The 16,486-nt window shown below is 37.1% G+C and overlaps 1 protein-coding gene across 1 annotated transcript in view; it reads left to right on the top strand.

The window, feature by feature from the left end:
• The first annotated feature begins 475 nt into the window (after nucleotides 1-475).
• Nucleotides 476-16,486, top strand: part of anks1b (ankyrin repeat and sterile alpha motif domain containing 1B) — a 183,630-nt gene continuing 167,619 nt past the window's right edge. The window contains exon 1 of the mRNA XM_016534846.1: nucleotides 476-906. Coding sequence (XP_016390332.1) covers nucleotides 776-906 — 131 coding nt within the window. The 5' untranslated portion in view covers nucleotides 476-775. The remainder of the gene's footprint in view (nucleotides 907-16,486) is intronic.

The following is a 16,486-nucleotide window of genomic DNA, read 5'->3' as shown; positions in this document are numbered from 1 at the left end:
AAACGGGAATATTGGCTTTATCTTGGCCATTAAACATGTTTACATGATGTTTATATTCTGATTCATCATCAATATTAATTATTAATATTCTAAAATATTAATATTCTTGCAAAACAAACAAACAAATAAATAAATTACCAAAATTATTTTTTTTACATTAATTTTTACATTGGCATTGTACATGGCAATCATTGAGTACCATATTACCATCTCTCCACCACAGTAGGGTGTAAACGTGTCTTAAAATATGATATGATATCTCCTCGTGCGCCAATGAAATCAAAACAAGGTTACAGTAGTAACAGTGTTCGGTATCCGTGACTCCACGCCCAGACGGAGCAGCTCTCTCCTCTCGTAACGGAAGACTGCCATATAGGAACAGAAAGAGACTGATGCTGGGCCGCCCTGCTGTCAGTACAACGTCACACAGAGAGAGAGAGAGAGAGAGAGAGAGCGCGCGCGCGCGGAGAACAGCGTGTGTACGGTGACCGAGAGCGCACGGGAGAGCGGCTGTTAAGTGTGATTTAACCGGCGTCTCCAGGCAACCGGCCGGTCTGGAGGACCACCATCTTCCCGTTAAGCACAGCTGAAAATACAGTAAATATCCGGTGCATCATTTAGTCATTAAGCTCCGGTATGGACTAACGGCTTTATTCATACTGCAGAGCGCGTCGGAGCGTCTGTTTGTCGGTAACATGCCGCAGACATCCTAAAAGCAGACCTCGCCGTTCAGTCCGGATTGTTTTTGTTCTCGTGGATTAAACTTGTGTCCGGGATGGGGAAGGAGCAGGAGCTGCTGGAGGCTGCGCGGACCGGGAATATGGGGCTGGTGGAGAAGCTGCTGAGTGGGAAGAAAGGATTGCTGGGCTCGGGCTCGGGCTCCATACCTCTGCCTGGGTTACTCAGGTATGAAAGCAGACCGTAGCGGACAAGTTTATGTATGTGTGTCCGAAATAAAAGGGCTTTCCGGGAGTCCACCGGTTCCGTGCTGTTTATATCAATACAGACATAGGGATTGCAGTTGCTTGAGCAATGCAATACATCACACACACACACACACACCCACCCACCCTCTCTAGGCATCCCTCATACACGGTGCGTGCGTGTCAGGATATATAGGGAAGACCGCTGTGACACATTTTGTTTCAACGTCTGTAACTCGGTGTTTTTTGCGATACACGTCTCAAACTTTGATATGAAATTCTCATATCTGTCTGAAACAAGTTCAAGCGGTTTAGAAATCCACAACTCATCCCTAAAGTGTGCGCATTAATGTCAATTACAAGCAGTGCTGTTGTTTGTCATCCTAATAGACTTTCATTGTGAGAAAATCTCACATGTGTGTCCTCTGGAGTTGCGGAGAGCTCAGTGTCTCAACTGTCTTGCCAAGACACCAAAGTCTGCAATCAGAAGTCTGAGATTATGGTATTAAAGGGATAGTTGACTCAAAAATGAAAATTCTGTCATTGTTTACCCAACCTCATGTCGTTCCAAACTTGTATGACTGACTTTCTTCTGTGAAACATAAAAGAAGATAGTTTGAGACATGTCCTAGTGTTCTTGTCTAAGTGAGCTTTTTGGTTACCAACATTTTAAAAAAATATCTTCTTTTGTGTCCAAGAAGGTCATACAGGTTGGGACGACATCAGGGTGAGTAATATTGAATTGTCATTTTGAATGGTAATTTTTCAGGTGAACTGACCCTTTAACTCAAGAATTTCTCATCAAATACTTCCAAGACCAAATGATCTGGGCTTTTCATAGTGCTGTACGAGAGGGGGAATCGGATGGGAACGCAGTGAGGGGGGCCCACCATGGTCCTGCTCATTTGGCCCGGTGGAGGGTGGTGGAGCCACCAAAAATTTTTTGTCCCAGGCCCCATGTAATGACAGCCCAGCTCTTACTGTATGCCAATGATTGCCTCATTTTTTATTTAAGAAAAATCTGAGAATAAATTGATACTTAAAGGGTTTTCTTCCAAAAATTAAAATACGGTCATTTACCTTCATGTCATTCCAATCTTGACTTTTATTATTCTGTGGAACACAAAAGAAAATATTTTGTAAAATAGCTGTGTTTTTTGTCCATGCAATGAAAGTCAATGTGGTTCAAGATCCATTTTTGGACCCCAGGTGACTTTAATTATATGGGCAAAAAAGGTCTTCTTCTTTTTTATTTTATTTTATTGTGTTTTGTTTTGTTTTATTTTACTCATAAAGCAGTAAAAATCTTGTATTTTTTATTTTAATTTTTTTAATAAGTCAGAGGGATGAAATTAGTGAGTTTAAGACAGTGGGAGTTTTAAACTATTTTTGTTTATGAATGAAACATTTTGCATACAAAAGAATAAAGTTCACGTGATATATCCTTGAGAACAAAGGAGTGGTTTCATTCTATAGTGCTAAAAATAAAAACTTAAAGAACCAGATTGTATTTTATTGACTGATTGATTGATTGATTAAATATATTGGCCAATTTCTTTAGCTATGACAGCTAAGGAAACCTCTGAGCAATAAAATTTCCTTTGGAATTAATTCTAATTAATTAGTTAATGAAGGGTTAATGAGGCCTCATAAAAGAAGAAATCCTGCCTTCAGAATAAACTTTAACACACTGTCCTGATCGTAATACAGAGCGATTTCTCCTGTACCTAGTGTGCGTTGCTCTGTTCACCCTGCGAGATTGATGTGTGATGTTTGATCAGCTGTGCACGCATGTGTTTGCAGTTCTCAGGTATATGATTTCAGGAACACGTTCATCTCCACATCAGTATGTAAAATGACAACTGTGTGGAGCAGAGAGAAGGAAACGTATGCTTCGGGAATGGCCAGGCAGAGATAGGGGGAAGGGCACCTGGGAACGACATGCCTGCTCGCGTCTGTGAGAGCGAGAGAGGCTGATCGAGCAGAGAAGTGTGCCGCCCGGCTCAGACATCAGCCACCTCGCTGGTTAAAACAGCGAGTACAATCAATGCTGCGCGTCTTCTGCCTGAACAAAAGATCCCTCTGCCTGGTAATAGGGCATTTTTCCAGCAGCAACGGCTGATAGAATCTCACCGCTCCTCTAATTTAGGGCACAGAAGGCATTGTTCTGTTGTTTTGTGGTCGATCCTTGAGGTTTGTTTGGTTGGAAGGTGGGAAGTGTGTTGTGTTTGTGTTTTTCTCTTATTGGGTCAGGCCTGTTGGCTGGAGGAATGGGACAGTGCGGTGCAGTGGGGGGTCTGGCTCTGTCCATCTGTCCACAGTGCTGGAAGTTGTGCTTTTTCTCTCTGTGAGCTCTGCAGTGTCACAGTTAGTGACGAAGCATTGCCCAGGGAGGATTCACATGGTCTTATCTGAAAATGAGGGCGGGTCTGTGACAGGTCAAAGGTCACTTGAAGAACTGTAGAATGTTCAGAATGTTTAGAATGTTCAGAATGGGATACTAGCTTCCAGTACTTGTATCCATCCATCCATCCATCCATCAAATAAAACAAAATAAAGAATTTCAGTATCTTAAGAATTTAGTAAATTAATATGATAATCATTATAGGCATATTGTTAATGGCCATTTGAATTCCTGCGTATCTCCAGTTATTATCAATGTTAATTCAATTTTGTGTCAAAATGTCTTCTAAATCACTGCTGTAATGACTTCTATTTCTGCAGCTGGGTTTCCATCCAAATGTGAAGCGAATCTTTATAAAGTTCGCAAAAAAGAAAAAAACAAACAAACAAACAAATGCAAATTAGGTGCATTTCCATCAAGTTGTTTGAGTGAATGGTAACCTGGTAACCAACAGTAAATAAAAAACGGAAAGACACAATTAGTGGAAACAGCCGATTAGTCACGTGGGTTTAATGTTCGCTACGTCAGAATTTATTCGGCAAATGCGTTTCCATCTCCAATTATGCGCATTAACTATTTTTCGCACAAGTCAAAAACCACCTCAAGTGAGCGTAAAATTTTTTTTGCGAATTAATGGATTTTTTTTTTTAATTAGACATTTCCATCACTCGTTTCTGATGCGAAATATGTGTAAAAAAACAGGGTTATTGGAAATGGCTATTGCTGAGTGCATTGCATTGTGGGATACAGTATTCTGTGCAATGCGCTCTGTTGTAAGTTCAAACAGTATTTTTTAAGGATGAACAGTCAGATATGTCAGATATTAGAGATTTATAGGTATCGATAAATTAATGATGATCGAATATTTAATTGTATATGCTCATTTCTTATAATACATTTAGATTACCTTTGCCATCATCTAACGAATACTTGAAGTCAATCTTTGAAAACACTAATTTCATAATGCTGTTAAATATCATTTTTAACACATCTCAAAATTACTATCCATTTTTTATACTGGACAATATAATGTTGTGATGCCTTAATTCACTTGTAGCATTTACAGTGACTGATTTCAGTTTTTAGTTTTTTTTTTAGTTTATATTTTATTCAGAAACAATGTAGAACATGAATATCTTAATATTTTAATGAATTATTTAAAATATTAAATTACTAAAATTTAATATGACAATCATTTCATTATTGGCCAAAATTGTAATATTGATGCATCTTCATTTATTCTCCATTTTAATTCAGTTTTGTGTAAAAAATGTCTTTGCTTTTGGCAGATGGCAAAAATCACTGATGCATCTCTTCAGTTTAATAGCACATTGTTGAGCGCTTTGCATGTCGGGATACAGTATTCCATGCCATGTGCTCTGTTGTATTCTCTACGTTTTGGCAAAAGTAGTAGTAGGTCGTTTTAATATTCTGTCCTACTGTCAAAATCCCTGTAAGGCAAGTGAGTTTGGAAAAGCCCCGGGCTGCTATTTTCTATGTAGGTAAAAGGCTTACAAATAAAGCATCCAATGACATAGGTTTGGGGCTTTGACCTCTGACACACATACACTGTTGCATGTGGGACGGGACCCACTGCTGTACGATCAATGTTATGTGCCCTCATAGTGCTAATGGATTAACCCATCAATAATGACACACTGTGAATGCTACATTAGGCAGCACAGCACTTAGAAACACATGATTTCAAATGATACTACATTCATACGCTCAGTGCTTAATATGATAATGATAAACTAGATTGCGCAGCGATTATTTGTCTCTCTATTAAAGAGCCTGAATCATGATTTGGACTTGTGAGACAGTAGCTGGATGTATTTTTAGGTCTGAATTAGGGCTGCACAATAAATCGCATACGATATTTAATGCGCACACTGACAAGCTGCGCAAAAAATCGCGCGATTATGAACGTGGTTTTGCGCAGCTTGCCAGTGAACAACGGCTCTGTGTAGTAAATGCTGCTCAATGTGAAAGCCCGCACGTGATGGAGATTTACCGCTGATTACAGAAGCGGCTTTACTGACAAGATGCGCATTAAATATCGCATGCGATTTATCGTGCAGCCCTAGTCTGAATGTTATTTTTTCCCATTCTTTTGCAATCTTACTAAAAGCATAGATACGTAATAAAGCATCACTTACTGGCATTGATTCATCATTATGGATACTGTGACGATGATGTTGGTTATGGGAAACAAGATGGGATGATCTCTCTTTGGCTGCCAGTCACTTTGCTGATTGCCTTGTTCTCTAATTTGATTGGTCATTGAGCATGCCAATCATTCTTTGCAGACACACTGCTGATGTGAAGGTTGTTAGCTTAACTTATGTTGCCTTCTAAGATACCTTATTTGATTCTAAGGCAGCACTGCATATACTCTACACCAGGGGTGTCCAAACTTGGTCCTGGAGGGCCGATGTCCTGAAGAGTTTAGCTCCAACCCCAATTAAACACACCTGAACCAGCTAATCAAGCTCTTACTAGGCATACTAGAAACTTAAAGGCAGGTGTGTTGAGGACTGAGTTTGGGCACCCCTGCTCTACACAGATAGGGCAATCCCAGAATGCACTTTCCCAATCTCAGCGAAAATATAAATACAAGATAGCAGATAAGGTGAGAAAAATGTTGACTATGAATTCTTATATTTTGTTCAATACTGAAAAAATACCATAAAAAGTTAATTGTGATTATAGAGTATTGCGCTGTTAGCTTAGCAATGTGCTAATGCTAATTAACTATGGTTTTATAGTAAAAGTGTAGTAACCATGTTTTTTGCCGTATTGGTTACCATTTGTATAACCACAGTTTTACTACAAATACCACGGTTAGACTATATTAAAACCATGGTTAATTTGTGGTTACCATGGTTTAACTATAGTAACCATAGTTTTTTTGTTTTATTTGTAGTAAAACCATAGTTAATTTTCTTTAGGGGAGGGCCCTCCATTTTTGCTCCCTATGTAGACAGCGAGTCCGCTAACTAAGTTTGGAACACAGCTAAAGTTTCTGTCAGCCATACTAGCTATATAAATATTAATATATAAAGATGTTTGTTTTACTATTCAAACTGGCTAACAGCTAAAGCACGAAACACTAATTAAAACACTAAAAAAAATTGACCAGTTATTTGTTGTACGACAAGTCAGCCATCGTGACTTATCCCTACTTGCTAATAATATAAAAAGAGCAGTTAGCATCTGTTTTCCGTCTTGGCCGGTCTGGGACAGTGACAGATTCGTCATGTCCCTGCGGTTTATCAAAATAAACATTCAGCGCCGTTATCCCCCGTCTTATCAGGCACAGAAACAGACCGCTGAGCGACACAGACCGCAGTGCCATTGAGCGCACCACACAGAGCCATGCACACTTCACTGTCAGAGTCGCTTACTAAAAACATGGGCCGCTACCAAACCTTCTGGTCTGGAGTGCAGCCGTCAGCTAGTGTGGAGGAGTGTTCTGAGATAGAGAGAAAGAGGGAGGAGGGCATTTATATATCACCATCCATTAAGAGACGAGTGGACAGGGGAGGAAGGGGTGGTGTATTGGGGTCAAAGTTCAGACTTGTGGGGAACGGAGTGTGTTCTGTTTGTGGGTGTGCTCGTCAAAGAGTGGGTTTGTCTGAGACGTATTCTGTCTGCTTCTAAGTGCTCACTTGCGTGTGAGTCTGCATAAATCACGCTGTGACCGCGAGTAAGAAAATGACCCTTTCCTAGAAAGTTTCACTTTGCACAGTGACTCAGCATGGAAACCAGACAATTGCAAACTAGACTCGCAAGAGCCAGACTTTTCAATTATCAGCATGGTCTATTTTGTGGGTTATTTTGGATAAGTATGGCCCGCTTAGACAAATAAAATGCTTTGTGACCATCATGTAAAGCAACCAGCCATGGTTTATACTCAGTTTATGTGACGTTTAGAGAAAATCAGAAATTCAATATACCTCAGTAATTGACTAATGAAAGCAAAAAATGAAATAGAAATATTAGATGAAAAAAAGCACAGAACAAACTTACTAAAACTTACTAAAATTTAAAATCGTAGTATTAAAAAATGAATAGTATATAAATAATAACACTGCATGGACTGATAAATATTTCTACTTTGAATGCAGGAAGTTACTTGGTCAGGCAATCCCATTTGAGTGCAGTTCTTCATTTGCAAGTCTTAATTTGTAAATTGCTTTGGGTAAACACGTCTGCTATTGTGAATAAATCAATGTAAAGGACATGTACATTTCAGAAAGGTCTTGCCATTTTTGTATGCAGTACGCATCAGATAATAGGGGAAAGAAGTGTGGGTGTGCTGTCTGAAATAGAATTCTACATAATAGTAATTCTACATGGGTACTTTTCATGAAAAGTAACATGTTTATTTGTTGCATTAATATGCTAGAAACGTTCTTCAGTGTTCGAAGCAGATTAGAAAGATGCTGTAGATTTTTCCTTCATTGTCAAGCTTAATTTACTTCAATACTAATATGATAAGAGAAAGCTCATGTGCACTGCATGAAGGATGTTTATTCAATTGTGTTTGTCCATAAGTAAAAATAAAAACAAATAATTAATAGCCATGCTGTTCACCAGTAAAACTGCAAAACATGGTTAAACTAGATAACTTGCATGTTGGAATTGGTTTACCTATGTCAATAGTTAAGAAGCCTGGTAAAGACATTAGCACAACAGTATTGCATGATGGAAAGCGTCTTCCAAAACATGCTCTGGTTTTAGCAGGGGGTGTAACACGTGTTACATATAACATGTTATCTCATTAACACATTTGTTACTAACATCATTCACAATCAATGCTTTTCACAGGTTAAAAGAGCTTCATAAAAGCATTACATGATGGAAACCATCATCCTAAACACAGTAACACACTCTTTTTAGGACAGGACAGGACGTAACATGTGCTACATGTACTGTAACACACTCATCTCATTTACACATTTACAAACACATTTAACAGTCTTAACATTTTTTCACAGGTTAAAAGAGCTTCATAATAGCATTGCATGATGGGGACCATTATTCAAAACAGACTTTTCAGAAGGGGATGTAACATGCGTTACACGAAACATGTAATTAAGTTAACACATTTGTTCCTAACATAATTCACAGTCTCAGTGTGTTTCACAGGTTAAAAGAACTTCATAACAGCATTGTATGATGGGAATAATCTTCCAAAAACAATCTTACAAAGGGGATGTAACACGTGTTACATGTAACATGTTACTCTGTTAACAATTTGTTGGACCGTTCATAGTCTCAATGCTTTTCACAGGTTTAAAAGAGCTTCATAAAAACATTTTATTATGGGAACCATCATCCAAAACACTCACTTTTCAGCAGGGGATGTAACGTGTTACATGTAATCTTAAATGCAAATATCATTCACAGTCTCAGTCCTTTTCACAGGTTAAAAGAGCTTCATAACAGCACTGCATGATGGGAACCATCATTCAAAACACTGTGTCCTTAGCATGGGACAAAACGTGTTACATGTAACATGTTATCTCATTAGTTGCAAAGATTATTTACAGTCTCAAAGCTTTTCACAGGTTTAAAGAGCTTCATAACAGCACTGCATGATGGGAACCATCATCCAACACACACTCTTTTTAGCAGGGGGCATAACACGTTACATGTAACACGTCATCCCATTAACTCATTTGTTGCAAAGATCATTCACAGTCTCAATGGTTTTTCACAGGTTAAAAGTGCATCCCTCCTGTTCCCTGATCAGTTTAGCTCTTTCTCCTCGAGCTGTGGCAATATGTGTCAAGGCTAACTGCTCTGTGGAGGGAACCCATCTGTGCTAGGGCGGCCTTTGATTAGCTTAGGCTCTGTGTAATGCTTCTGCCAGTGATTGTTCTACTCCTCGGAGCATGCTTGCCTTTTGTTTGAAAATCTGTCATAAATCAACCTCTCAGGTCCTCATCCTTTAGTTTAGAGTAGCTTATGGCCTAGCGTTTTCTGTGCTGATGAATGGCCATCACAGCACTGTTTAGATGAGTATCCTCCTCCTGGTATTAGGGCTTAGATATCTCGTCTTCCCCCTGGAAAGTTCTCAATCACATGATCGGACACACATGACCACTGGATTAGCTGGTTTCATGGAGATTTGGATAGAAAATACCAGTGTTGCTTTAAACCTGGATGTAACAACTCAATATTAGACTGATTTAAGTGTCTCAAACCTCACAAATGTACATTTTTAAACATACATTCAAGTTCATTCTACACCAGTGTGCACACTTGTGCTTTTAAATCAACAACTCTGAGCCTTTTGTGGGCAGCATGCCTCTGTTCGCTACAGAATGTAACCTACATACCTGGCATATCTGACATTCCCAAATCACAGGATCTTATTAACAATGGATTTGTGTGAGCATGTATTGGTGTTTTACAAGAAGCACGAAAGTAGTAACACTGACCTTTGACCCTCCCTCCACTTTACAAGACCCCTCAAGATGTGTCTAATTTAGCCGTTCAGCCAGGCGCCAAGACCTGTGAATAGAGAAAGTCCCTCTCCTCTTTTTTGTTTCTTGTCTTTTACAAATCCCCTATCTTATCTTTCAATCTCTCTCTTCTTTCCACTCTTCCTTTCTTACCTCGCTCTCTTTTTTCAGTTGGGATCTCTATGCTGTTGGTAGCAGGGCTTTCATTGAGTATCGATCAGCTTCGCTCTCTCGGTCCCTCCTGATTGAACCTAAGACTCAGCTTACAGTCCCATTAGAGGCCTGGTCAGCACTGCCTGCCAAACCGAAGAGAAAGCCAACGGGTGCCAAGAGAGCTCAATTACTCTATTCCTCCTTCACACTCTATCACCCTTCCTCCCATTTTCTTGATATATACACGCACATGTTCATGGAAGATTTTTCTGAGTAAGTCTCATGAAGAAATACCCAAAATTAAAATTTATATTTGTTATATATTGTGTAAAGAAAATAAAGCCTTTTTTTGGTCAATAATGTTCATTATTTAGGCTACATGACAATTAAGAATACTGTACCCCAAATTCACATCCTTATTACTGTATTACAGTGTTTACAAACCAGGAGGTATTTAGATATTCAAATCTTTTTTTATTTTGCTTTGTTAAATATATAAAACTGAATTTTTTTTAGTAGTGGACACCTTAACACATTCAGTTCTTGTTTATTATTTTAATTTAATTAAATTTTATTTTATTTTATTAATGTATTTTATTTGAATAAATCTTTCATTTGTCTTAGTTTATTTACATTGTAATAATATTTAATTTTATTATTTCGTTATATTATGTTTTATTTTATTTTTTGTTTTGTTAAAATCAATATTAATTCAATTTAGTAAAACAAATGCCATGACCACAATTACAATAAATATTTATTATTTTATTTTTGATTTTATTAAAATCAATATAAATTAAATTGAGTAAATCTAATATCATGATAACAATTACAATACCACAATTAAGAATATGTATGCAGAATAGTCTTCTATTTCTTTATCCAAAACACAATTTTCTTTTTATCTTGGAGTGAAATAGCACCCAGACATTTCTTGACAGTGTTTGTGAGAATAACCTTTTTGCATGTGTTATTTATGAAGTGAATTGGACAGTCTGACAGAAGGATGTGTCAGTCCCTGAGTAAAATCCACTTAAAGCTAAGTTAACACCAGCTTACTGGCGTAACCCAATTAGCATTGAATACAACATTAATGGCTGGTCATGCTCTTGGTATATGTGTGGCCTGGAAGCTGCAGTCATATATTTAAACGGATGTACGTATCTCCGCTTCAGAGCCTGTCCTGTGTACATTACGCAGCCTTGATCGTTGTCCAGTGTTTGTGCGCAGCCAAAGGATGTCCTAGTGATAGTGATGATGATGTGTTGTGTGTGTAAAATGACAGGCCAGGGTTACTGCAATATCCCATGATGCTATTTCCTTCCAGATGAGCTGGCCTGGCACAGTCACACACACATGCTGATAACGATCGCTCGATATAGAGAGCACAGGATGTTAGGATAGTGCACAGATGTATTCACATGTGTTGGAATTTTTATTAAAACGTCCGTTTGGTAAATATTTCAATTCAGGCTAGTACACCCAAATTCTGCCTATATGAGAAGGATAGATGTCTAACTCTCTTTTTTGATCGGTGTGATGGGAAATTTTGTTATTGCGTCAGAAGTAGTGACTAGAATAGCACAGGACATTTCTTTGTATGTATACAGTGTTTTAGCAGACCACTGATACACTGACTCACTATTGAATTTCCTCATGCCATACAACACACACATACTGTACACACACATCTGCACATGTTCTACACAAACTAGCATCCCAGTTAAAAGGTGTTGAGGATAAATGTGTGAAAAATGAGCTGTGTTTGACATCTGATATGTATGATGTGGGTATCTTTATATTGTGTTAATGGCAATTGGCTTTTGAACCTTTAAACTCTCAAACTCCTCAGAGTTTCGAAAGTCTTTTTAGTACATTTCTTCCTCAAGTTTAACTTATATTCTAAAAAAAATGCTGTCATTACAGTTTTTTACGATCGCTATGACATTTTTTCAATACTTCTAACAATTTTCCTAAACTCTTAACGCACTAACACACATACAACACAAAATTGACAAAACAGTTAATTTCATCCAAAACACTAACACATGTTCTCTTCCAGCAGGAACATTTAGTCAATCATAGCACAATATCATAAAAACACTAACATCAAATGGAATTACAGAAACTGCATTATTTTAGGTGTACATTGCAAACTAAACTCCAATACTAATTTTCAAAATACAATAATACACTAACACAATTCACTACATCTACCAAAACACTGCAAACATGTCTCAAAATCAAATTATTATTCTCTTTCAACAGGAACATTTAGTCAATCATAGCACACTATCTTAAAAACACTAACATCAAATGGAATTACAGAAACTGCATTATGTTAGGTGTCAGGTCTGAACTTATACAATAGACAGCATATTGTGTTTTACACTACAGTTTTTTTTTTCTTTTTGGATTTAGTAAATGCATGTATGTTGTTTATTTTGCTGCAGAAATTCAATACAAAAATTGAATGACCCATCTCAGAGTAGCTTTATAGAATGAACCGTTTATGGGGGGGAAAGACAGAGACAGAATTGCTGCAATAAAGGCTTTATTTGCAATAGAACATTGGGGGGGAAAAAACTAAAAGAAAAAAAAGTACAATATAGCTCTCATTTATTATGTGAAAATACAAAATATACAAACAGAAACAGAGACAGAATTGCTGCAGTAAAGGCTTTATTTGCAACAGGACATTAGAAAAAAAACTAAAAAGAAAACAAGAATGCAAGAAAACAAGAAAACAAAAAAAAATATGTACAATATAGCTGTCATTTATTATGTGAAAATACAAAATATACAAACAGAAAAAGCCACAGAAGAATAAAAAAATAAAAAAATAAATGTAATCTAATCTGCCTGGTCTTCTGCGTTTGGCCACATGTTCTCATCCACATCACACCTGATATCTTCTCTGGCAAGGCATCTTGGGAAAAATCTTTTGGTATGCCTTATCCTTCCTGGTATTGTTCAGCTGTGATGTCTTGGCATGCAGCATCCATTGTATCCTGGAGGGACATTTGGAGGGACGATGGTCAAAAACATTCCAGCTCCAGGCTCAGTAAAACTCCTCAACGGGGTTGAGGAAAGGGGAGTAAGAGACATCTTTCTCAATCTGGAGGGACGATGGTCAAAAACCTTCCATCTCCAGGCTCAGTAAAGCTCCTCAATGGGGTTGAGGAAAGGGTAGTAAAATTCACAATATGAACAGCTGTTCACTTTGACTTTAGCCTATAAGTTCGTTTTAGTAAATGATGTTATCTGATCTGACATACAGTGTGAAAGCATTTGAAAATTTGCCAGTAAAATTACATTGTTTTGGTCTTGGTTGAGCTTGTGTGTAAAAGAAGTTCAAGCATTTTAAATTTGTGTTAACTGTAGGCATTTTGTGTCAAAGCAACAAGAAATATGTTAATTGTATAGCCTACACAGACGGATGTTGTGCTAACTGTGTTAAGAGTTTAGGAGAATTGTTAAAAGTATTGAAAAAGTTGTAATCTAAATTTTTTAATATTTCCTTACTAAAAATAAAAACATGACATTTTTTGAAATAAAAGAAATAGCTTTAAGCCTTTGCTTTGATTGCATGTTCATTAACTCAAGTACTTGAGACTCATTACCAGGTTAAATTCCTGCCATTACTTGTCTGTGTGTTTGTTTTTGGGTACGTATCTAGAGTCTGGCATTTACTGCAAGGTCATAGCTGGTGCTGGTGTTATTTGTCAGCGATTACCCATAGGGGAACAGAGGCTCATGGGAAAATCTGAATGTTGTGTGATTTGTGAGAGTGTTCAGAACTGTTAGAGAGTGATATATGACTGTTCTCCTCTGTTTTTACACTGCCTTGGCAGACTGCGTTACAGAAATGTTTATGGGTTGTAGTATTGATGGGCTTGTATGGCTGGTCAATGTGGTTATGGTTATTTGCTGCAATCCCAGTAAATCATAATTATTTACTCTTGTAATGAGCAGGATTTACAGTAATTCTGACCCACTGACCTGTGAGTTTTGTACATACATATTTAGTATATAAACTATAGGACATGCATGTATATATCACATTAGTGCACCTTCTTCGCCCATTAGTGTGTGTGTTGTTCTTATTCACTATAGGCTCACATAGAGCAAAAAAGACTAATCTCTCAGGCCATTTGAAACAAATGAACCATTCTAAACCAGTCACACACACAATCTGAATCTCAAAATCTCTGGCTGTGTTTCGAAAACAAAATGCCAGCCGCTTACTGAACAGACTACTGTAGAGTTTAAACTGTATACTGTCTACTAAAAATAGTATGTGAACAGAATGAAATAAGACAGAAATAGTTCTATGCTACACGCCATATGACCTCATTATGCTCCATAATTAATTCAGCAAGTTTATGGAATCTTTTTACATGTATCGTCTGTTTGCTTTTTTTTCTTTCTAAACATGTCAAAACTTTTTTTGTAACTTGTACTGGTTAATATATTCACAGTAAAAAGTTCAGTTATTAACTTGTAAATAAGCAGTTATTTTTTGTCTAAAAATAGCTAGAATCATGTCTTATATAAACATTGGCTACCAGAAATCCCTCACTCTGCCTTTAATAGCTAGAAACATTTCATTATTTGATATGATGTTTAGTTTATTAAAATACTATACTAAAATACTAATATTAACATGATGTATAGTCATTTAAGAAAATGTACAGAGGCAGAATGCAAAATGGTCTTATATTTCTTTATGAAAAATAGATTTTTTTAAATTTAATATAATCTTGAAATAATAACATTCAATTTGCACAATGATTAAATCAAGCATCAACTGATCGCATCAACACGGCTGAATGTTGTTACGTAAACCTCGAAGGTAGAAAATGAAACGCAGATTCTTCCTTAAGCGAGACTTGACATAAAAAATTTCATCATTTTATAAACTCTTGTGTGTTTTGACACATACATGTCATAGAGTCAAAAGGCTGTTGGTGAGTTCAAACTTTTGGCAATCTGATCACATCAAGAGTCAAGAAAGAGATGTTAAAAGTCACGGTTGATATTAGTGGTCTGGTTGATTCGTCACACTGGAAATGTAAGGTCATATTGAGGGCGTTGCACATTTTAGCAAATGTAGTAGTATGTCATCTGGGTATTCTATGTGTAAAAAAAACTGCAAACTGTGCACAGTATAAATACTATAAAGCTGAAATAGTAAAATTAGTATGGAAGTATGCAGTTCCAAAACATGCCTTCTCTCTCTCGTTTTATGCGCCTTCAGTGGTTTGTTTGTAGCTTTGTGTAGATGTTGTGTCTGTGTTCATGTGTGTGTTCAGAAGTTAAAGGCTGATTCTCTCTCTCCTATAATTGCTTGTTCATCTATATGGCTGCTTTTGCTGATGTAGTCGAGTGTAGGCAGAGAAAAGAGGCTGCGATTCTGAATAAATATACTGTATGTTCATGTATAATGGCATTGAGCCCACACACACTCAAAGTAACGTCCCACACTCATACAGAACGTCCCTAGTGCAAATATATATATATAAAAAAATCACTTTATTTATTGCACATATTTAGCTTATGTCTTTCGCTATACAAATACGTGTATTTATGTTGGTGTTCGTGAAGTTAACTGTGACCTATAGTCTCAGTCTCAGACAGACTTCCCACATACCACCCACAGTCTGCTTTATCAGATTTAAGAAACTTTAATTAAAAACACATTCAATATTTAATTTAATTTAATTTAATTTTTCTTTAATTTAATTTTATATTTTATTGATTTATTTACCTTTCTTTTCACACTCAGACTCTTCTTGGCAAGTAAATTAGTTATCCAGTTATCCATATCTGGAATTTCTTTAACAATCGCCTGGTTTTCTTGTGTTTTATTCAGATGTGAGTAGCACAAGAGAAATGACTCTTTTTAAACATTGTGAAATATTCATGGCCCTCAAAGCACAATGAAAAATGAACACTATTTCATTTTTCAGTGCTCTTATTTTTTTCGGCCCCATTAATTTTAAGCACATTGAAGGGCAATTTCATAGAGGTTTAGTGGCATATTGAACAAGAAAAACTACATGAGAGAGATAGAGAGAAAGAAAGTTCCCACAAACCTCAGTGTGTGCCTTATTCTGCGCAATCTGTTTTCATCACACAAACATAAACGCTGAGAGAATGAGAGAGGAAAGAGGGAGGAACGAGAGAAGCAAAGAAACTCACTCTGTCTCTGTCTGTCTAGCTAAGTGGATCACAGATGTTTTGCTTTAAGACCCAGAATTTACATTGAACATCAAGTGCAGACTGAAAACAGCACCAAATTTGTTTAATGTACAAAAATATCCTTTAAAGGGGACATCAGTGCCCATTTTCCACAAGTTGGTATGATTCTTTAGGGTCTTCATGAAATGTCTGCAACATAGGCCTGATTAAAATTCTTCAATGGTCGTATAAAGCAACACCCTTTTTACCTTGTCAAAAAACAGCTCTGCTCACAGTAACCCGTTTCGATGCGTGTCTCTTTAAATGCTAATGAGCTACCTGCTCGC

Source organism: Sinocyclocheilus rhinocerous, unplaced genomic scaffold, assembly GCF_001515625.1.
Source record: "Sinocyclocheilus rhinocerous isolate Xijiao unplaced genomic scaffold, SAMN03320098_v1.1 scaffold153, whole genome shotgun sequence".
NCBI classification, from domain to species: Eukaryota; Metazoa; Chordata; class Actinopteri; order Cypriniformes; family Cyprinidae; genus Sinocyclocheilus; species Sinocyclocheilus rhinocerous.
The sequence above is the reverse complement of the archived record's forward strand: the minus strand, read 5'-3'. Positions and strand labels throughout refer to the sequence as shown.